At 51.6% G+C, this 20,576-nt stretch overlaps 1 protein-coding gene across 5 annotated transcripts in view; it reads right to left on the reverse strand.

Moving 5' to 3' along the window:
- Window positions 1-20,576, reverse strand: part of CRB2 (crumbs cell polarity complex component 2) — a 65,265-nt gene that overhangs the window by 14,804 nt on the left and 29,885 nt on the right. For all 5 annotated transcript variants that reach the window (XR_003528711.1, XM_027650047.1, XM_027650046.1 and 2 more), the window contains 11 exons: window positions 19,272-19,970; window positions 17,003-17,198; window positions 16,483-16,622; window positions 16,079-16,261; window positions 15,078-15,191; window positions 5,377-6,324; window positions 4,019-4,575; window positions 3,575-3,740; window positions 2,223-3,090; window positions 1,196-1,312; window positions 614-740 (listed from right to left, as the gene is read on the reverse strand). Coding sequence is in view for 4 of the 5 variants with exons in the window: in XM_027650046.1 (XP_027505847.1) it covers window positions 614-740; window positions 1,196-1,312; window positions 2,223-3,090; window positions 3,575-3,740; window positions 4,019-4,575; window positions 5,377-6,324; window positions 15,078-15,191; window positions 16,079-16,261; window positions 16,483-16,622; window positions 17,003-17,198; window positions 19,272-19,970 (4,115 nt within the window). In the remaining variant the exon portion in view is untranslated. The remainder of the gene's footprint in view (window positions 1-613; window positions 741-1,195; window positions 1,313-2,222; window positions 3,091-3,574; window positions 3,741-4,018; window positions 4,576-5,376; window positions 6,325-15,077; window positions 15,192-16,078; window positions 16,262-16,482; window positions 16,623-17,002; window positions 17,199-19,271; window positions 19,971-20,576) is intronic.

Raw genomic sequence — 20,576 nt, forward strand, 5'->3', positions numbered from 1 at the left:
TGGCACGCGGCCCTTTCCATGCAGGATGGGTTAGTACATTCCCAGGTTACCAGACAAGGTTACCATGCAACAGCTGTACAGAGAGGAAGCAAGGTGAGGGTCCCAGCCCCCCCTGGACACTGGGATCAGACACACAGGGACAGCAGCTCAGGGACAGGACACGGCTTTGAACTCATCCCACTTCATCCCACTTCCCTGCTCCAAACACACCCATTGCTACTCAGATGATCTTTGTAACTCTCATGTAAGACAAAATGCCAACTGAAATTCCATTGTCCAGGAAATTGGGCCAACTGCAGTAGTTGGATTACTGTCCAAAGAGTTGTGAAATCTATGGAAATGTGCAGAGACAGCCCCAAAAGCCCTATGGCAGCACGTGCAGACACTGAGAAGTACTTGCTGCAGTTGTTTGTATGCTGGAGACCAACACACAGCAGCACTGCAGGGAAAAAAACCATTTCCCAGTTCAGGATTCTCTGGTCCCAGCTGACTCCCTCCCTGTGCAGGGAAACCCCCCCCAGTACCCGCAGCCCAGGGCCCGGGCCGGCTCCTCCCCGCTCCCGGTGTGAAGGGCCCGGCTCCTCCCCGCTGCAGGGCGCAGGGCGGTGCTTACGTTGATGTCGCAGCGCTCGCCCGTGTAGCTGGCGCTGCAGACACACTCGTATCTGTTCTCCGAGTCCTGGCACGTGCCCCCGTTCTGGCACGGGTTGGGCTCACACTCGTTGATATTGATTTGACAGCTGCAAAGGAAAAGGGTGTTAGAATTGTCACTTATATCCTTGTGCCACAGGACACAAGATCGTACAGTCTAAAAAAGCCTCCTTTACTTGAAAAGTGCCTGTGGCATCTTTTTCAGGTGCAACAACACCTGTCGTGTTCAACAACACGACACTTCCCCCCCTTCACACCAACCCTCCTGCTGTGGTTTCTGTGGCACTGAGGTCACCAGCACTGGTAGTGAGTTCTCACAAAGCACAAGGACTACTCGGACACAGTTCTTGCTGCAAAACCTGGTGTTGGCAGCAGGATCTCAGGGCTCCCTCTGCTCAAGGGAATGGCTCCTGCACAGTTTAGCAGCAGCCCTTTGATGGGCACAAGGACATAGGAGAGAGTGGGGCCTGTGACCCTGCTCAGCCACCTCCCGAGGAGGAGCCAGAGCTCTGGCTCCCTGCAGCCCCCCCAGAGCAGCACTTACTTCCTCCCGGTGAAGCCGGGCCTGCAGGAGCAGTTGGCTCCCCAGCTCTCGGTGACGCACCGGCCGCCGTTCAGACACGTGAAGTTCTTGCCACACTGCTGGGGTGGGAACGGCCACCTGGGGAGAGAAGGGACAGCCTTTGGAGCAGCCAGGACTGGGGAAGGGCAGGGTGTACTGGGCTCAGGGGGAACAGGGCTGCAGAGGGTTGTAAGAACAGTCACTGGTGTTTCTAGGAAGGACTTTGACACAGGTGGAGAGGAGGAGTCTCAGAAATCTTCCTTAATATCAGAGTATTATGGGGAGCATGCCCAGAGAATATGCAGGAGCTGTGTCACTAACAGGGCTTTTTTCAGACAGTTGCCTGTTCCTGCTGATGGAAATACAATCAGGGACAGGATACTGCTGGAATGCCTGACAGCAGCACGGCCAGGCCTGGGAAGGATAATGCCAGTACCAGGTAACTGCACCAGAACACAGCAGGAACAACAGGAAATTCAACCTGGGAGGGTCAGCCCTAGGAGCATTTATCTCCATGTTCCATTTGAACCTGCACAGGTTGTTTTGGTTTAAATCAACACAGGAATATGGCAGAGGGGAGCCAAGTCCCAGAGAAGATGGACTTCTTGGGGAACACTAGAGGGAAGTGACAACAGACTAGAGAACTTGCCCTTTAAACAGCTCTGAAACACAGCATGGGGATAACCCACACCAGAAGGAAGGATCCTTATCCTGTACGAGGCTGAGCCCCGTCAGTGAGGATCTGGATCTGGACAGCACAGTTTAGGTGCTTCACCTACCAGATACTGGCAATGAAAAATTTTCCCCAAGCATCCCAAAGTAAAACCACCATCTCTCTGGGGCTGCTGCAGCAGAGCAGCCCCAGCAGAGCAGAGCAGTCCCAGCACAGCAGCCCCAGCAGAGCAGCCCCAGCAGAGCAGAGCAGCCCCAGCACAGCAGAGCAGCCCCAGCACAGCAGAGCAGCCCCAGCACAGCAGAGCAGCCCCAGCAGAGCAGCCCCAGCACTTACTCGCAGCGCGGCCCCGAGAACTGCGGGGGGCACTTGCAGGAGTAGCCGTACACCCCGTCCACGCAGGTGGCCCCGTTCAGGCACTGGTGCCGCACACAGTCGTCCACGTTGATGTCACACCTCTTCCCGATGAAGCCCCGGAAGCACTCGCACTGGAAGTCTGCCACGGCGTCCCTGCAGTCCCCGTGGACGCAGGGGCTGGGCTGGCAGTCGTCCAGGTTGTCCTGGCAGCGCTGACCCCCCCAGCCCGCGCCGCAGGCGCAGCGGAAGGCGTCGAACAGGTCGTGGCAGGTGCCCCCGTGCAGGCAGGGGCTGGAGGCACAGACGTCGGCCCCGGCACAGCCCAGTGGCACGGGGCCACCCCCGGCCTGCAGGAACTGCTCGGGCTGGGGGTACGGCCGGGGGTCTGGGAAGGGCAGGTACAGCCCCCCGATCTGCACCTGCCCCAGGCAGCCCGTGAAGTTCTCGGCCAGCACGACCAGCACGTTGTTCTTGAGGAAGTCCAAGTTCCCAGCACTGCCCTGCAGGGTCACGTTCCCTGCCCCATCCAGCCGGAGCAGCCAGCGGGAGGAGGGCGCGGCCGGCTCCTCCATGGACACGGAGATGGAGTGCCACGCCCCGTCCGTGACCGGCTGCGGGCTCTGGAAGGTGACACCCTCGATGCTGTTCCCACTCCTGATGGTCACAAGCAGGGAGGAGTTCCTGATGGCCACCTGCAGAGAATCCACCTCTTCCACAGCCCAGAGCAAAACAGCATCTTCATCCCTGGTCCTGAAATCCATGTGGAGGCTGCTCAGGGTCCTGGTCACTGATGTGTTGGTGGTAAATTCAATGGCAGAATTACTATTAAATGTTGCATTAGCCAGACCTATAAATAAAGGGGTAGAGCATGAGGGATTTGAGACTGTTAGTGTCATGTCTGAGACAGACCAATGGCACACTCCTGGCAGGTTCCCTCCCTAAGAACCTCGTAAGCTTAGTGTGAGCAGGATTACAGCCCGAGCTGCTGCATCCCTAAAGCTCTTCCTGTTTACAGTCACACCTCTGGGAATAATATCCAGCTCTGTGTAGTAATTTTTACTCATCAGTCTCACTGCACAAAAATCCCACTATTCCCCTGAGTCAGAAGAGTGACACAGCCAGGGCAGGTGACAGGCACAGAACCAGCTGTGCTCTGTCCCACCCGGGGTGAACCCACAGAGCCTGTGGTGCTGCAGGAGCGTGGCCCTGGGCACCACTCGTTTTTGCAGCGAGTGTTTGTATTTATTTCAACAGCACAAACAAGGAACATCGATCCTACCCAGGGAACATCAGGGATTTTACCAACACACCAGCAGGAGAACAGAACTTACACACATATCCTGCTACAACGTCTACGCAGGTGGTGGCTTCAGGACAAGGGTCACTTTCACACCAGACTCTCTCTTCACAAAATTTCCCAGTGAAATTTGCTGGACAGCTGCAATGGAAATCATTCCAAGTGACAATGCATCTGCCACCATTCTGACATGGCTCAGACTGAAAAACAAAATGGGGGAATTTAGGGGCAGTATAATTCATCTTTAGGTCAAAGAGAATTTGGTAGAATTGTGACAACAAAGACGAGTACGAGCAGCATTTGAATCAAGAGAGATGGGAAATGCAATAGTGACTCAATAGCAGAGAAGGAAGCACAAGGGTCTCTGCACAAGAAATTCCTGAGCCCCTGCTTCTCCCTGTGCCCACCACTGACCTACAGGAGCTCCAGCAATTTGGCAAAGAAGTTCTCACAGAGACAAACGAGAGACATCACATACCTTGCAGGTGTCATCGGAGATGCAGCCATTCACAAGGTTTCCAGTCTGAGTCCTGTTGAGTTCCTGTGGCACGCTGTAGTTCTCAGCCTGGAAAAACTGTATCTGGTGGTTGTTGAGTTGGATGTCCTGCAAACAGCCCTTGAAGTAGCCCCCCCACAGTTCAGCACTGTCTGGGTCCGGGTGGCCCCCAATAAACACTTCAGAACCAGTTGGCAGAGGCTGTGCCACGAGCTGTCCCAGCTCCACGTGTGTGTCCCACTGCTGAGCACCAACAGTGCCTCCTTGGAAAGACAGAGCTACCAAATGTCTCCTGCCATCAACCACATCCTCTGCAAAGGTGACAGTGTCTGCGGGTGGCACCTCCACCCTCAGCTGGCCGTCCCTCAGGTAGATGGTGAGGCCGGGGCCTGTTTGGTTCCCGATCTGCAGGAGCAAACCGTGGGGCTTCCGACTCCGCAGGAAAAAGGAGATGTTGAAGTCTGCACCAAGGCTGTCAGAAAGGGTGAAAGAGGCAAAGCTGGTGGAGTTCTCGAGGCCAAAGGTGGCTGCTGGGCGCTCTGGAAGAGAAAACAAACACCCATCAGCCCAGAGACAGAGGGAATGCAGCTGGCACAGGGATGTTCTGAGCTGCAGCTCCTTAGGAATGAGGGAAAATCTTTCTTCTCAGTGTTTTCAACCTGTGTCAGGGTAACAATGCTCCTCCCCAAACGTCTGTGAAACTAAGAAGTAGGTGAATGTGTCCTGGCTTTCTCTGGAGGGCAGGAATTCAAGCACCCAAGGAGCATGGGAGTGAAATACAGGTCTAGCAGAGCCCTTGCCAACCCAGCAGATTTACTGAAGGACTTGTAAGCCACAGAGTTGCTCTTCAAACTTGTAAACTTGGTAACAGCAGTACATGCCATGTTTAGGGCTCAGAATTGAAACAAAAAACTTGAACAATACTAGTACAAGCCTCTCAGGAGCTTGTATTGAGTTATAGATACAATTTTAAGTCAAAATTGTCAAAGAGCTTCCTTTAACATTTTGTGGTTTATGTATAAAGAAATACATTCCAATTCATCCTCAACTCAGAAGCTCAAGATGAACTTCTCCCAGTAAAACAACTTCCCTGGCTCTGCACTCACACAGATCTGTCACAAAGGGCAAGTCAGAGCCTCTGGCTCGACCAGGAATAACATACACCACAAAACTGCCAGTCATTCCTGCAGGAGCAGGAAAGGGATCAAGGAGAATTTTATTCATAGAGGCTTTTGCTTTAGTTTTGCCCCTGGTCAAGTAGAAAATACTGTTTCCAGAGCTGACATCAACACTTCTCTAGCACCTCTGGAGCTGGCAGGTGTGGGTGCCGTGGCACTTACCATGTGAGCAAGCTGGGCCTCCGTAAGGCCTGGCACAGTCACACCTGAAGGTCGCCCAGAGGTCCACGCAGAGCCCCCCGTGCAGGCAGGGCTGGGAGAGGCACCACTCTGTGCGGTCACAGCCCGGCCGCACCACGGACGACTCTCCCAGCGGCAGATCCGCCGGCAGCACGGCTTCTGCATCCACCTGCAGGTCTTCCAGGCAGCCCACAAAGCCCTGCTGGCTCCGTGTGTTGTTGGCCACTGACTCCTCAGCACCTCCAACACAGAGGCTGGAGAAGGCCCGTGGGCTCCAGGCAGTGCCAGGCGGGACAGGGGTGCTCTGCAGGCACACACCTGCCTCACAAGAGTCGTGCCAGAGCCTCAGCTCCACGGCACTGTGCACCACAACCTCCACCTTGTGCCACTGGCCATCATCCACTCTGGGCCCCTGCAGGAGCAGCGGGTACCCCACATCCTCCCTCTTCAGCTCTGCGTGCAGAACACCCTCCCAGAGCTCCAGGAAGAGGAACTCTGCTCCATGGCCCCGGTAAAAGAGCACAGCACTGGGCAGGGTGGTGCGGAAGCGCAGGGACACGCTGGGCAGCTGCTCTCCCTCTGCCTCCCTCCTGCTCTCATTGCCCCCGGGCAGCTCAACGAGGAGATACCCTCTGGAAGCAAAGGAAAATGTCGTTGGTGTCGAGCACGTGGCATCAGAGAAGCCAGGCTGGCACTGGCACAGGTGGCCGTGGCTCTCGGCTTGGTAGGTGGGGATGCACAAGGCCTCGTTTTGGCAGTCGTGAGTCTGGCACCCAGTGAGCTTCACAGAGCAGTTCTTCCCTCCCCAGATAGTGCCATCCTGGCCGGGGGCACAGTGGCAGAAATAGTCAGCAATGCCATCCTCACAGACAGCTCCATTCTTGCAGGGCCCCTCCTCACACTCATTGATGTTCACAGCACATTCCACACCTGCGGGAGAGACGGAGAGACAGGATCTCACTGCAGGCACTGAGACCATTCCCAGAGCCAGCCCAGCACAGCCCCCAGCGCTCCCAGAGCCACCAAAGAGCCCCACACTCGCTGCTCCTGGTGGGAGAGCAGGAAAACCAAAGGTCTGTGTCCTCCCAGGTGCTATTTCCAGAGCTCTGGCCTGGCAGCCACAGTGCCCACAGCCTGCTGTGCTCTCCCAAGCTCAACCACCACAGGGAGTCAACATGCAGAGGGGATTAAAGGAACAAAACAGCACAGATGAGGATTTTATGCTTTTTTCTTACTAGATTTGGTATGTTGAAACTCCATTTAACTCTATAGATCTGACTGGAGCATGTTCCAGGCACAGTGTTGCAGACAGTGTTAAAATAGGAAGTTACTGGAAAGCCTCAGATTAAAAAATTCAAATTCCAAGATGACCCACCAGTTGTAAAACTCAACAAACTCAATTCCTAACCACACAACAGACAAATCATGCTCCACAGGCCTCTGCCATGCTTGCACTAAGCTGACTTCAGTTCTGCAGAAGGAGGCTGGGGGAGGTCCTGCACTGCAGCTCTGTCTCCTCAAGGCACGTGGATCCCAACGAGGCCCAAGTAAATTACAGGCCATTACCCCAAATCTGGTTAATGAAGATCTGCTGTCATTTTCCTGAGCACCCCCAGACTGACAGAAGAGCCCTTCTGAACCAGTTCACTTTATCTAGCTCATAACGTTGGTTTTCACTAATCTTCAGAGACAGTCCCACAGATAAACCAAGCATGGATTATCCCAATCTAATAGCATTACACCCGGATCCAGCCAGCAAGCACAACCAGGGCAGCAGGAAGAAAAAGAAGGAATTCACACACAAAGGAGGGGAATCAAAACACAAAGGACATTTGTAAAGAAAAGCCACTAGACAGAATGTGCATGTCAAAGAGATTACAGAGTTGGCTGGGGGAGAGAGATGAGGGGAGATGGGGCATTGGGAGCAGTGTAGCTGGACCTGATGTGTGATTAAAAATAAAAATTCAGCAAAGATACAGGCTTCTTGAATATTTGCAGGGATGGTTTGTCCCCTCACAGGCAGAACTGCCCCCATGATAGTCCCTGCTGTCTGTCCAAGCTGCTCCCTCTGTCAGCCCCAGTGAAGGTGCTGGTACCAGTGAGAGCTCTGCAGAGAGGGGAGAGCTCCAAACTGTTTGTGCCAGTGTAGGGACACAACACTGTGGAGCTCTGAGAAGCACTGAAAGGGAAGTGCAAGGCTGGAGTAATTCAGCACTTCCCAGCTATGCCAGAGCTGTTCTGCAGGCAACATTATCTTGGGACATTGCTCTCTACTGATGTGAGCTAGAAGAGAACTGCTCTGAAGTGCCTGTGGAAAAGCACTGAATTTGGACACTATCATCTGCCTGGAAGAAGAGCTCAGCTCAGAGTCAGAGTTGCTGACACTACCCCAGCACAGCCCTTTTGCCCTGGCTGTTAATGCTGGGCTTGCTCAGCACACAGAGCCCAGGCTGTGAGCTGACCTGTAAAGCAAACAGCAGGGACTGAAGATTGCAGCATAAAGCTAAGAAGGAAATGTGTGGGAATAAATGGAGTACACGGGACATCACTGGGCCTGGAAAAATCCCATCTTGGGAGAAGACAGAAAGACTTCAATTGCAACTGAGACAAATCAGTAGAACTACGTGGAGTGGGTTTCTTGGAGGGCTCTCCAGACTGCAGGAGGTGAGTCTGCAGTCAGATTTAGGGGAGAGGCTGTTGAATAAGGAAAGACAGGTTTGGTACAGTCCCAAACCCTCGAGATGCTGCTGGTTCAGATCAGAGCTGCTGATATTTACCGAAGATAACATTGGCCTGGATAACAAAAGGAGAGATGCCGTGAATTTTTGCATTTCTGAGAGGGCTGGGAGGAGGGGAGAGGCCCGTTTTGCCATTCCACATTCCCAGCCTGCCCAGGAGCTCTCAGGTTGTGCAGCAGCAGCAACACCTGCCTGGGCTGTCCCCAGCACACCCCTGTGGGGTGAGTGCTCCACACCGGGTGGCAAATTAGTCCCCACGGGGAGTGCACAACCCCAGGCTGGTGGCTAATTAAACACCCAGCTTTCCCATGGGATGCAGCTGCTCTGAGCTCTTAGATTATCTGTTTGAAGGAGGTGGAAAGCAGAAGCTGTTACACACTGCTGCCCAACTTCATGGCCTGCAAACAGGCACAGGAGATGTTCAGCAGCAGAGGGGGCAGCTCTTCCTCGAGAGCCAAAACCACCAGTGTCATCTTTGTCCCTGTCCCTGTCTGTGCCAGCACACAGCCAGCCTTCCCAGGCTAGCTCCAAACAATCCCTCGTGCATTCCTGCTCTCCTAGGAGCCAGGGCAGTGCCAGAGTTGAATTTAGAGCAGTTTTTAAAACAAACTGATAACAAAGGAGACTGTGCAAGAGTTTAAAAAATGTGGCTAACACCAATTCTTTTCCTGGAAGTCAATGTTACCCCTTGCTGAACAGTTACCTGGAGCTACAGCACTACAGGTTCCAAAAGTACAGATCATTTCCTGGATATCCATTATTCCAGTCTTCTCCAAGACATGGACAGTTGTGTCTTTGCAGACACACTGGGAAGTAGATATTAAGAAGTTGTTCAAAACCAATTTGTTTCTCTGAGTATAGGATAGGCATCCCTTTTCAGGTATATTTGAAAAAATAAAAGGGGAGGGCACAACTCAGTCTGACAAAAGCAAGGTACTCTCCCGTAGTCCCCTGTGTTCCCTCTAAATTTCTTAGCTCGAATGTTTATTGTTGTTTGAACCATCACTAGTAAGAACAGTATTGCCAATCTGCTTCATTACATCATTAGGAGACTTTAAAACGTTTAATGAGTTCCTTATCTAGTTAAAGACTAACAATAGCAAACCAGTGGAACTTGTTATCTGAAAATCAGACAAGTGGTATTTAAAAGAGTGCTATCTGGAGACAAGGATTCCAAACATCCCGGTTAATTCCAGTGTTTGAGGGAACCCAAGCCAACAACCCACAGGGGCTGGGTCACAAACCCTCAGAAGTGGCTGAGCTTTCACCGTATATTCAAATACAAATCCTTCCCCACATTCCAAGTGGTCCCGCTGTGGTGGGAACAGTTCGTAGGTGCAAGTGGGATTAAAGCCCTGAATGGAGTGATTTACTGGCCGCCATTAATCAGCAGAGGTTCATTGTATGCAGTGTAAGAATCATACACCTCAACAGATACAGAAAATGTTAAAAGAATAAGCACACACGAAGGGAAATATCCTAATTTTGCTGCCAGCTACCAAAAAACCTTGAAGGACAAGGTCTTTTCCTTGAGACACGGGGTTCAGCGGGGCTGCCCGGCCGGCACCGCCTCGCCTGCTCCAGGAGGCAGCTGAATTCCTAACGACCTCTCCCTGCTGCATCCTAATTAGGGACTGTATTATTATTATCGAAAGAAAAAAGGAGGGGAGGGGGAGAGGGGGCAGAGAGAGAGAACTAGCTGCAACAAACGGCCCCGACACAATTAGATTTGCACAATTACTGCCATTTCCATGGTAACCCCTCTCTGCCCGCTCTCCTGCCCCAGGAGGTGGGGAAGGGCACAGGTCGGCAAAGGGCAAAAACTACTCCTCAGACAGGCAGCCCCAAACCATGGAAGGGAAAAGGAAAGCTGGAAGACACCTGTAAAAAGCACAGCTAAGGTTGCACAGACCTGCCCGGGGTACCCGTGTGCCTGCACCGCTCCCGGAGCCCCCAGCCTTGGAGCAGCCCGGGATGGATCCCTGGATACTGCACGGCCCCGGCAGAGCTGCAGCCCAGGCACTGCCGGGCTGGGCCCCTGCCACAAGGACACTCCTTGCCCTGAAGTTTCCAAAACAAAACTTTAGGTCTCTTCAAAATCAAAACATTCTTCCCTTCCAATCAATCCCTGTTCCTCCTCCTGCCTCCAGCCCCCACGGAGCCCCATCCCACCCCCTGCCCCGGGCAGGCACACAGAGCAGGACACACCAGCCCTGCCCGGAGCTGTTACCTGCGAGCAGAACAATTCCCTGCAGGATCACGCCAATCAGCGCAGATTCCATGGCCGACTCCTTGTGGACATTGGTGACAGTAAAGGGGAAAAAATGGGGGTGAAGGGGGGGAGGGATCACAAAACAGGCTGGACCGACAGGGCAGGACGTGTGGAGGTGCTGCCCGTCAGACGAGAAGGGATTGGAGATGAGGCAGCGGCTGGAGCAGAGCCCTGCACTGCGCCAGGTCTAATCCAGCCCGGCCCTGACCCTCCCAGCTGGCCCCTGGCCGTGCTGACACCAGGAATGTGCTCCCAGCTCTGCCCTGCAGTGCCCACAGCCTCAGCTCCAGAGCAAAGAGCCAAGACACAACCTCTGGCCCTCGCTGCCTCCAAGGTGAATCTGCCAAATTCCATGAACAAGGCCAAAATATGGATTTTTCTTTTTATAGGTTAAGCCAAAAAGCTGCATTTCCACCATTGTGCAATATCTAAACCACAGGAACAAAGAGAGTTCCAAATGCAGAGTGAACCTGGACCCTGCTGCACATTCAGAACTGACTCGGGACCATCCCATAGTTTCCCTCCTCCCTGTGCCCTGTTCCATGGATTTGTGAGCACAGGCATTTCCAGTGTATCACAGAGAAAAGGCTCAGGTTTTAATGACCACAATCTGTTTTTCTGAAGTCAAACTGGATGGAAGGACATTCCCTGTGTTAAACTGACTGTACTGGTATAGACATGGCACTGCAGAATCAAAACTCTCTTTCCTCATTAACAACCTTATCAAAGTAGCTGTTGCAGTCTCCTTTTTGTCCTCTAGGGTTCTGTTTTGTTTTTCTTTTAAATATAGTTACTTTCATATTATAAAATTCCTGGAGGCAGATTTGTACTTCTGCATTGTAAGGACCCAGAGAAGTCTCCTGTTTCTGTGAAGAAATGTTATCTGGGAGCTTTTCCCCAAACTTGGAGTCTCTGTTAGTATCCATGTCAGGTCCAAGCAAACAAAACTCCCACATGTCAAGGTCTGGAATCTGCATTAGCAGTATCACTAAGATATTAAAAGAAAGCATTCCAACAACTCATGTAGCTATTGCAGTTCCTTAATTTCACTCAATCCAAACATGCCAGTCAATTTTAGAGATATTTTAAGTGGGAGGGATATAGTGAGTGTTTGTTTGGAGTCAAAACTCCTCAGAGAGCCACATCTGGGTCCTGTGCATGCCCAGACCTGTCCCAGCACACATTTGGAGCACTATCTCAAATAGCCACTGAGAGTCTTCTGTTGTTGAGGAGAAAACAAATGGGCAGCTGTGCCCATTCAGCCACTACTGCAACAACAAAATGCAACAACTGTGCAGACATTAAATCCCCTAAAAAAGACCCATATTTTGGTCTGTACACCCACACATCTCTATTTCCACACCCACAGGCCCCCAGCACGGCCCCTGCTCTCACCTGGCCCTGCACAGCAGGCTCTGGCTGCAGCACACTCTGCTCAGAGGGGCTGATTGCCATGGAGCTGGGATCCAGCAGGGAGAAGCCGTGTGGAACGGGAGGGAAGCGGGGGAGTCTCACCCAGGGCTGCCTGGCTCCCTTCAGCTATATTTACCGAAAGGGATTTGGTTGAAGGGGGAACAGGCCTCTAATCTCTTTACTATCTTAACCTTTTAGCTGCCCTTGCTGTAGAGGCAACGTCTCTAAAACAAATCTGACATCAAGAAATACCTGCACAAAAAAAAATTAAATCTATCCAAAGGTGGTGAGAAGGAAGAAGCATCTCCCATTTATTTCCTGACCCATGACCCAGGAATTCAAGCCCATTTGATCTGGGCTGGCACCCTCACAGAGTCACCATTTATAGCTGCTGCACAGAAGGTTTCTACTTCTTTAAGGAGACAAAGACACGGTGGCTGAACAAAGTCAGATGGTCAATAAGCACTCCAATTACACCGGGACACAGTCACACCACAGCACCCCAGTGCTCATCAAAGTGCTCCTGTTCCTCAGCCATGGGCAGAAAGGCTCAGAATGTGCCATGATCACAAGGTGCCACTGCCAGGGCGGGATGTGAGTGGTGGGAATGCCATGCTCTGGGAATGCCGTGCTCTGGGAATGCTGTGCTCTGGGAATGCCATGCTCTGGGAATGCTGTGCTCGCCCCCCTCACTGGGGCTGGGCTCAGGACACTGCTTTCCTGAACACAGCTTTGGCAGGAGTGCAAATACAAGGCCATCTGGAAGTTTTTTAAAGAGTGGATGATCCAAACTCCACTTCTGTGGTTACATTCTTGCAGGTTAAAAATGTCAATTTTTGCCCATGTCAGATGGAGGGACCTTCTCCCTGTCCTGGCCTAAACTACTGCCTAGTAAAGATGTGATGGACTGAAACCATTCCTATGAATAAAGAATTCATTTTGTTGGACATTTTTTTCCCTAAAAGACAGACTTTTCCTAATATGCTTTTTCTCTTGACCACAGTTGACATAATTTCCAAGACCATGCAAGATTCACTCTCCTTCACACTTCATTTAGTGCCCATGCAATCTTTTGATTCATTCCATCCTCTCAGGGTACACAAATCCTCTGCTCAAGCACAGACTGTGTGCTGAACAGGCTCTTCAGGACCTGTCATGTCATTCTCTGAGGAATGAGGCACCACTTTTGAAACAACCACATTTCAGAGAGAAGGCTCATCTCCCTGCCTGCCGTAGCCTCAGACAGCACTGAGGCAGTTAATTGGCAAAGAATTTCTCCTGACTTGCATTGTTATCCCAACACTCCCCAAATTCCTCAGACTGAAGGCACAAACACAGAGCAGGAACCCCTGCTGCCCCAAGAAAGCATTCTTCATCAGAGTAGCAAGTTCACTTTAATCAGTGGAGGCAGCTTAAGCCCAAGTTCATGGCAGATCTAAGCTGCCACAGAAATGTGTTTTGAAGAGAAACATTATGGGAAGCTTCACAAAGTTGTTCTGTGATCCTAATATGAAGTAATAAGCTGTTTACCCAGCATGACTGTACTGGGATTAATTGACAAAGGAGGGGAGATTAATTGCTATTATTTCCCTGTCAGCTTCACTCCTCCACACGCACTCACTGATCTCACAGGCTGCTCCTGCCTTTCGCTGTGTTAATGTGTCAGAACTACCTCAGCTGAGACAAAGTCCTTTACCAAAAGCAATATCCAGAACAGCAACCTGCTTCTAATCTCCTTCAAGTACTAATGAACCCAAATTTGATGCAATAGAATGAACTCTAGTGCTCCTTTGCCCATCATCCCATGTTTCTGTCAGCTTTTCTGCCCATGAGCACACTAAGAATTGGAATGGATTAAACAGATCTGCAGCTTGGCAAAGCACAATGAAATCCTGAGCTCTGTGAGGGTGCAGGGGCACTGGAGGAAGAAAAGAGAATAGGGCACAGATGTGAGTGGGAATTCTGACAAGAAGGATAAACTTCAAACCATCTTTCTGGACAAGATCTCAGCTCACGAGAACAGCATTGTAACTGCCCGAGAAAGCAGCGATAAAGAGCTTAGGTAAAAGCTTCTTTTCAAAGGCCTCACCTACAAAAGCAAATTTTTCTTGGCCTGGCCTGAATTGGCAAATGAGATAGGCCAGAAAACCCCACAAAGAATCCAGCCCAGTTACAGGAGGTGTTAACTAGGAGCTGATTTTAGATTCTGGGAATGAAACTAATAGGCCTTCCCAGGAAAGAGCTGGGCAGGATTAAACCAACACAGCTCAACCACTGCAACCACAGAAGGAAAACAGAAAACTTTCCCATGCAATAAGGGCCTGAGACAGTCTCTGGAATGCTGCTACCTGCTGTTGCAAGTTAAGGGACAAGGTTTTCTTCTGGCATCAAGTTTTCCTCTTTCCCACGAGATGGCAGCCTGGTAACACTGTGGAAAGGTTGCCCTCCCCTCAAATAGAGAAATATAGACCATGCTGGGGATCACCTTTCTTATAAACTACTCTTTGGTTTCTATTGCCCAAACAGAGAGTACACATGGAATTTCAAGATGCAGAGGACTGAGAAGGAATATTTTACACTAAGAAGAGGTTTAGTACCACCCCACAGAGCTGACGTGCAATATTCACCGTCCCCCAGGTTCTCAACCTGAAAACTGAACCCTCAGGGTCAGGGAGGGCATTTGGGTAAGAATCCAGACTCCCCATCCCCTTGTAAACAGAGAAGGCTTCCTTTGCTCACATCACAAAGACCTTTTGACCTCCTAACATAGCAGATTACTGCCTTCAGCCAAAAATGGCTGGCTCTTATCATCCAGGGGTGTTGGGGAATGGAGATGTTTTACAGATGTTTATGTGCTGGTGATCCAATCTGCTACACCAGGAGCTCGTGACAACTAGAATGTTAAGCACCCTTTTTTATTTTAAAGCTGCTTTTGTTCACCATGTCAATATGTGCATTGGAAAACCCCACAGCTGTCCCAGGGAACTTTCACTCCAGGATACAGATGTCCCAGATACTCTGATCTTAGACTATTTCATAGTTGATCTCCAGACCTAGTCCATGGCCTATCAAGTTACTTGCCCATGATCACACAGCTTTCCTGTGGCACTTGAGCCCTGACCTGCAGACATCCCACTCCCACAGTCCATGGGAGCCCTGCCCAGCTGCCCAGGCTGGAATCCTGCAGCCAGGCAGCAGTGCAGCAGCTCAGAACGAGCCAAACAGAAGGACCTGACTGCAGCCCCCTTCCCCAGCATTACCTGAATAACCAGGCAGGCAGTGACAGAGGAAGCCGTTCACCAGGTCCTGGCAGAGCCCTCCATTCTGGCAGGGCTGGGATTCACACTCATCGATGTTGGTAAAGCAGGTCTCCCCTGGAAAGCGGAAACACAAAGAGGCATCTGAGGTGCACTCCTGCAGCAGGGAGGGAAAGGATCTGAATGACAATGGCAGTCATCATTTTTTGCACTTCTTTTCTGTCACTTGAAAATGCAAAAGAATTTCTTGAGCTGCAGGATGTCTCTGCAGACAGTGGCACACAGGCACCACCACTGAAACAATGGGGGAAAATGAAGTGTGAAATGATTTTCCAGTGTCAAGGCAAGGTCAGAACTTCTGAACCATTCTCATCTGTGCCAGAGTGGACCAAACACTCCTTTTTGTCTCATAAAATAACAAAGTATTACTGTTTATGCTTTCCCACCAGGGAATTTCCCCAGCTGTTAAATCCAGCCTTTTACACATATCTATAATCCAGGGAAAGGGTGATATTCCAGTGGAACATCCACAAAGCTCCTAGCTCCAAGAGCACAATATCAAGAAACCCCTGTCTCCCACTCTGATTATACAGTTGCTGTCATGAGAGCTGTCTCATCAAGGAAACGCCCCTGACTCCAGGGAATTAGCTTCCTCTGATGAGGAATTTCACAGATATCCCCTAGGGATGAATTCTGCCATATGCATGAGAGACTGACAAACGGAAACAATCCTTGCACCTGCACAGCCTGAGGGTGTTCACTGAAGCACTGGGGAGTGCACAGGCTGCTGCCTCAGCCTGGAGACAGGCTTGGGCAGAGAATGACACCCAGCTCTCTGCAGTATATTCTACATTACACTCCCACAGCAGGGAGAGCAGCATGTTCCTGATGCATCAGGCTGCCACCCTCTCCCAGGTACCAGTGATTTTTGTCACAGATTTGCCCCTTGCCATCTCCTCAAACCCCTCAGCAGTGTGTGGATGGCCATTCCCTGTGCAGCTCACCTGTGAAGCCTGGCTGGCAGCGGCACAGGAACCCTGCAGCCTGGCTGGGGCTGAAGGTGCTGGGGAAGTCGGGCTGTGTCCCGTAGTAGGCTGGGTTGGAGCGCTCCAGGCACTCGCCCCCATTGTGACAGGGCTCTGTCTCACACTCATCCACATCCTCCTCACAGTCCTGCCCCGTGTAACCTGCCAGGAGACCCGTGTCAGCACCAGGCACAGCTTCACTGCAACCCACCTCCCAAACCCCGGGGCTGCCTTTTGGGCTGGTCTGCAAAGGGCAGCAGCACAGCCCCCCTGCCCAGCAGCTCCCCTGCCCAGCAGCTCCCCTGCCCCGGCCATGCAGTGTGATCATTAACTCTTTGCCTCAGCACAGCAATGAAGCACACACTGGCCCTCCCTGTGCCCACCTGGCCAGCAGGCACAGCTGTAGTGGTTGATGCCCTCCAGGCACGTGGCACTGTTGAGGCAGGGGTTGGAGGCACACTCCAGGATGTCCAGCTCACAGTGGTCCCCCTCGAAGCCCGTGTCACTGCAGTCACAGTGGTACCTGTGGGCACCAAACACAGCAAGGCATCAGCTCTTCCTTGGACTGCAAAGCCCTGTGTGAGGAAAGGGCAAAAGGAGCTCAGCTGGCACTGCTCAAACCCACTTGTGTTCACACCTTACCCATGGAAAAGTAAATTCAGACACACAGGTATGCCCTCAGCATTGCCTTTGCTGTTCATGCTCTGCAAATCATTTCCTTTTGTATCTGTTCCTCCCTTCTTTAAACACCCCACGAGTTCTGCTGCTGGGAGGGAGCTTCTCCCAGTAACAGCCACAAATCACTGTTAGTGCCACTGAGATGTACAAAACACTAAATCCAATTCCCCCCCAGATTTCTGCCCTGTGTTCTGTCTAACTGTCCACCCATCCCTAGTTCCTCACCTGTTCACAAGGTCCTGGCAGGTGCCGTTGTGCTGGCAGGGCTGGCTCTCACACTCATCCACATCCACCTCACAGTGCATTCCCTGGTACCCTGGGGCACAGGTGCAGGTGTAGAACCCGATGTGGTCACTGCACAGGGCCCCGTTCTGGCAGGGCTCCGAAGCACATTCATCTATCTCGACCTCACAGTTCACCCCTGCATCACAAAACAGAGAAAGGGCTGGGTTAGAAATCCAGGAACGTGCACCTGTGTTGCCTGGAATTCTGGGATGGGGTCACAGGAGCCATGTTATGAACCCAAGCTGGCTACCAGAGTGATCTGTTCTAATTTTGCCATAGAATATTTGGGAGCTCAGGAACACTATGTGATTCTTACAAAGTAAGGACCTTTAATTTTTATTTGCTAACAAAATAATTTTGTCTAGACTTTTGGACTTCAGTCTTCCATCAAAACTAAAACTAGTTTCCAGTATTTGCAAAGTTTTAGTCTTTCTCATTCAGGTTTGCTGAAGCAGCCAGTCAGTCAGCACTTCCCAAATAACATCCATTTTCTGAGTAAGCCATAAAATCTTGATCTTGCACACAGCTCTTATGAGGTTTATGACACCTGCTTTGGTATCTTATCACACTATATTCCACCTCTGAGTTGCCCATGGCCTGGCATCACCTCCAAACCTTCCTCACTCCAGTGGCACCTGCCAATCCATCTAATCTGCCCTTCTTGGCAAAGGCTCCCCAGAGTGGACATGGCCATCCTAATCCTGGTGGAATGTGGGCCCCCTAATCTGCTGCTTCAACCCCCTCTATACCCACACTAAACTTCCTTCACCCAAATTCCAGCTGCAAGCACCAGGATCAACATGGTCTTGCCAGCCAATGGTGCTGGAACTTCTGGGTAAAGCACTAAATGACAAGGCAGAGCCTCATATTTGACATCAGAATAATCTGGAGCACAAGCTCCTCCAGCTGCCTGGGTCATTTTATCACTTCTTGGCAGGGGAATCCCACAATCCTGAACTGAGGATTCAGCCTAAAGATAAAAAACGAACTTGACTTGCAAAGACAGAATTTTACTTGATACACAAAATCACCAGTAACCTGAAGGCCCACACAGAAACTTGGCCTTTTTTCTCCTTCATCTCTGTTCATTTTTATCTGAGGGTGAGTCAGCACCAGGGACTGCATTCCCAGTGTTGTAACTTCTCCTCATTCCACTGGTAATCAGCAGCATTCCTGCACAGCAACCCAACTCCTTAAACACTTCAGTCTGAATGGGAGGAAGGCTGAGAAAGTTCATGTGCGAGGTGGTACCAGGCAGAGTGGGCACATTCCAGCCCCTTCCACTCTGATAAGCAGGGCTGGGGGAAGGAGAGCCCCCCTGCCTCCCTCACAGATAACCCCCACGTGTGGATTCCTCCCTGAGCCACATTAGCACAGATGCATAAAACAGAGATACTTATGTCACCTGCCAAACACACGTTTGCCAGGCATGAAAGAACTGGGAATCTCCAACTAAAAGTCACTTTATTCCAAAAAACAACTACTTCCCTTGGAAAAATCCTGCTAGACAGGACAAAGAACTAGAGGGCAGGTAGGCAGAGATAAATTATACTTGTAAACAGTAGTATCCATTTCCTGATTTTTATGTATATCTCCTTTAATTTCATTCTGAGAACTAATTACACTACTTAATATGTAGTACTCAAGTCTCAGACAGTCCACCCACTTCCACTCTTGGATCCGTGTCTCTCAACATCCACACCATCCATGGAAATCAAAGCCTCAACTATTGCCTGGAAGCCAAAACAAGCCACACACCATTTTCCACACACAGCACCAAGCACTCCAGAAATACAAGTTGTGCAGCAGAGACGGAGTCTCACAGCTGTAAAACCAACAGCATCTCAGGCTGTCACCAACACCCCAGGACACCTCAGCAGGAGGCCCTGTGGAAGTGCAGGAGCAGGGAGATGTGCCCTGATCCTGGGTAGTGGGTGGGCAGTGCCTGTGTCCCTGTTCCCAGCCCCAGGCAGTGGGTGAGTGGTTCCTGTGTCCCTGGTCTTGTGTCTCATCGCTGCCCCCAGCAGTCCCTGTGCCCCATCTCCATCCCTGGCAACCCCTGTGCCCCATCTCCACCCCCAGCAGTCCCTGTGCCCCATGTCCATCCCTCCCTGTGCCCCTCCTGTCTGTCCCTGTGCCCGCTCCCATCCCCATCCGTCCCTGTGTCCCCTCCCATCCCCATCCGTTCCTGTCCCCTCCCACCCCGTACCGGTGTAGCCGGGCGGGCAGCGGCACTCGTAGTGGTCCATGTGGTTGAGGCAGGTGGCGTTGTGGCGGCAGGGCCGGGACGCGCACTCGTCGATGTCGATCTCGCAGTGGTAGCCCTGGTAGCCAGGCACGCAGAAGCAGCTGTACTCGCCCGGGCCGTCCCTGCAGATCGCGCCGTTGCGGCAGGGCCCCGAGGAACACTCGTCCATGTCGTGCTCGCAGGTGGCCCCAGAGAAGCCGGGCGGGCAGAGGCAGGAGAAGCCCCCCGTGCCCTCGATACAGGTGCCGTTGTTGAGGCAGGGCTGGCTGGAGCACTGGGCGCTCTCGGGGTGGCAGCCGGCCCCGTTCAGTCCTGGTTGGCATTGACAGCTGTACCCGTTGTCTCTGTCCACACATTCCCACCGGGGGTCAGTGCAAGGGCTGCTCTCACACTCGTCGCTGTGGTCACAGGTGGTACCTGTGGGCCCGGGCTCACACACACACGTGTACTCCAGGAGCCCTGGAGTCGGGGTGCAGCTCATGTGGGCAGGACAGTCATGTTTGGTGCAAGCATCATACAGGAGTTCACAGTTTCTGCCCATGTAGGCTACAGGCTCCACGGGGCAGGTGCACTGGTAACCCTCTTCCAGATCCTGACAGCTCCCACCGTTCTCACAGGGGGATGAGGAACAGCCACTGTCATTTTCTGAGTATGAAGTTCCTGTTGAGAAAAGACCTTTTGTCAGTCAGCATTTGTAGCTCTAAAGAAAAAAGTCCTGCTGATCACCACACACAACTCAGAGATTGCCCACCTCCATTCCACACTCCAAGGGGGTGTTCTAGCCATGAGCTGAGAAGGATACTGGAGAATCAAACATTTACTGTAAATCAGACAAATAACAGGCCTTTGTGTGGTGGCAATCGGGAATTTCTTGCCAAGTTGTGTGAGTAGGTACCTGCTTTTTTAGGAGACACAAACCATTTCACTTGTGCTTATTCATCCATGAGTCACTTTGAGAGCAGTGACACCCATCACCTTAAATCCACTCACAGGATTAACTTCGTGTAAAATTCCATGACCCCTTTCACTGGCAGGGCACAGCACTGGTGCCTGGAAATCCAGAGAGGCAGGATGGGCTGAGGTATTGGCTGTGGCTCTGAGTGTCCCAGAGGCTCCTTCTGGGGTTACAATTTTTTCTCAGCTAATCCACCAGTGATTTGAAGATGCTCCCATAAATAATCCAACCCAAACTCTGAAGGGACACATTTCACACAGTCTCTGATTCCATCAAGCTGCTCAGTTTGAAACCACTGGCCCTCACCCTCT

The sequence above is a fragment of the Corapipo altera genome, unplaced genomic scaffold (genome assembly GCF_003945725.1).
Source record: "Corapipo altera isolate COAL_440 unplaced genomic scaffold, ASM394572v1 268, whole genome shotgun sequence".
Taxonomy (NCBI): Eukaryota; Metazoa; Chordata; class Aves; order Passeriformes; family Pipridae; genus Corapipo; species Corapipo altera.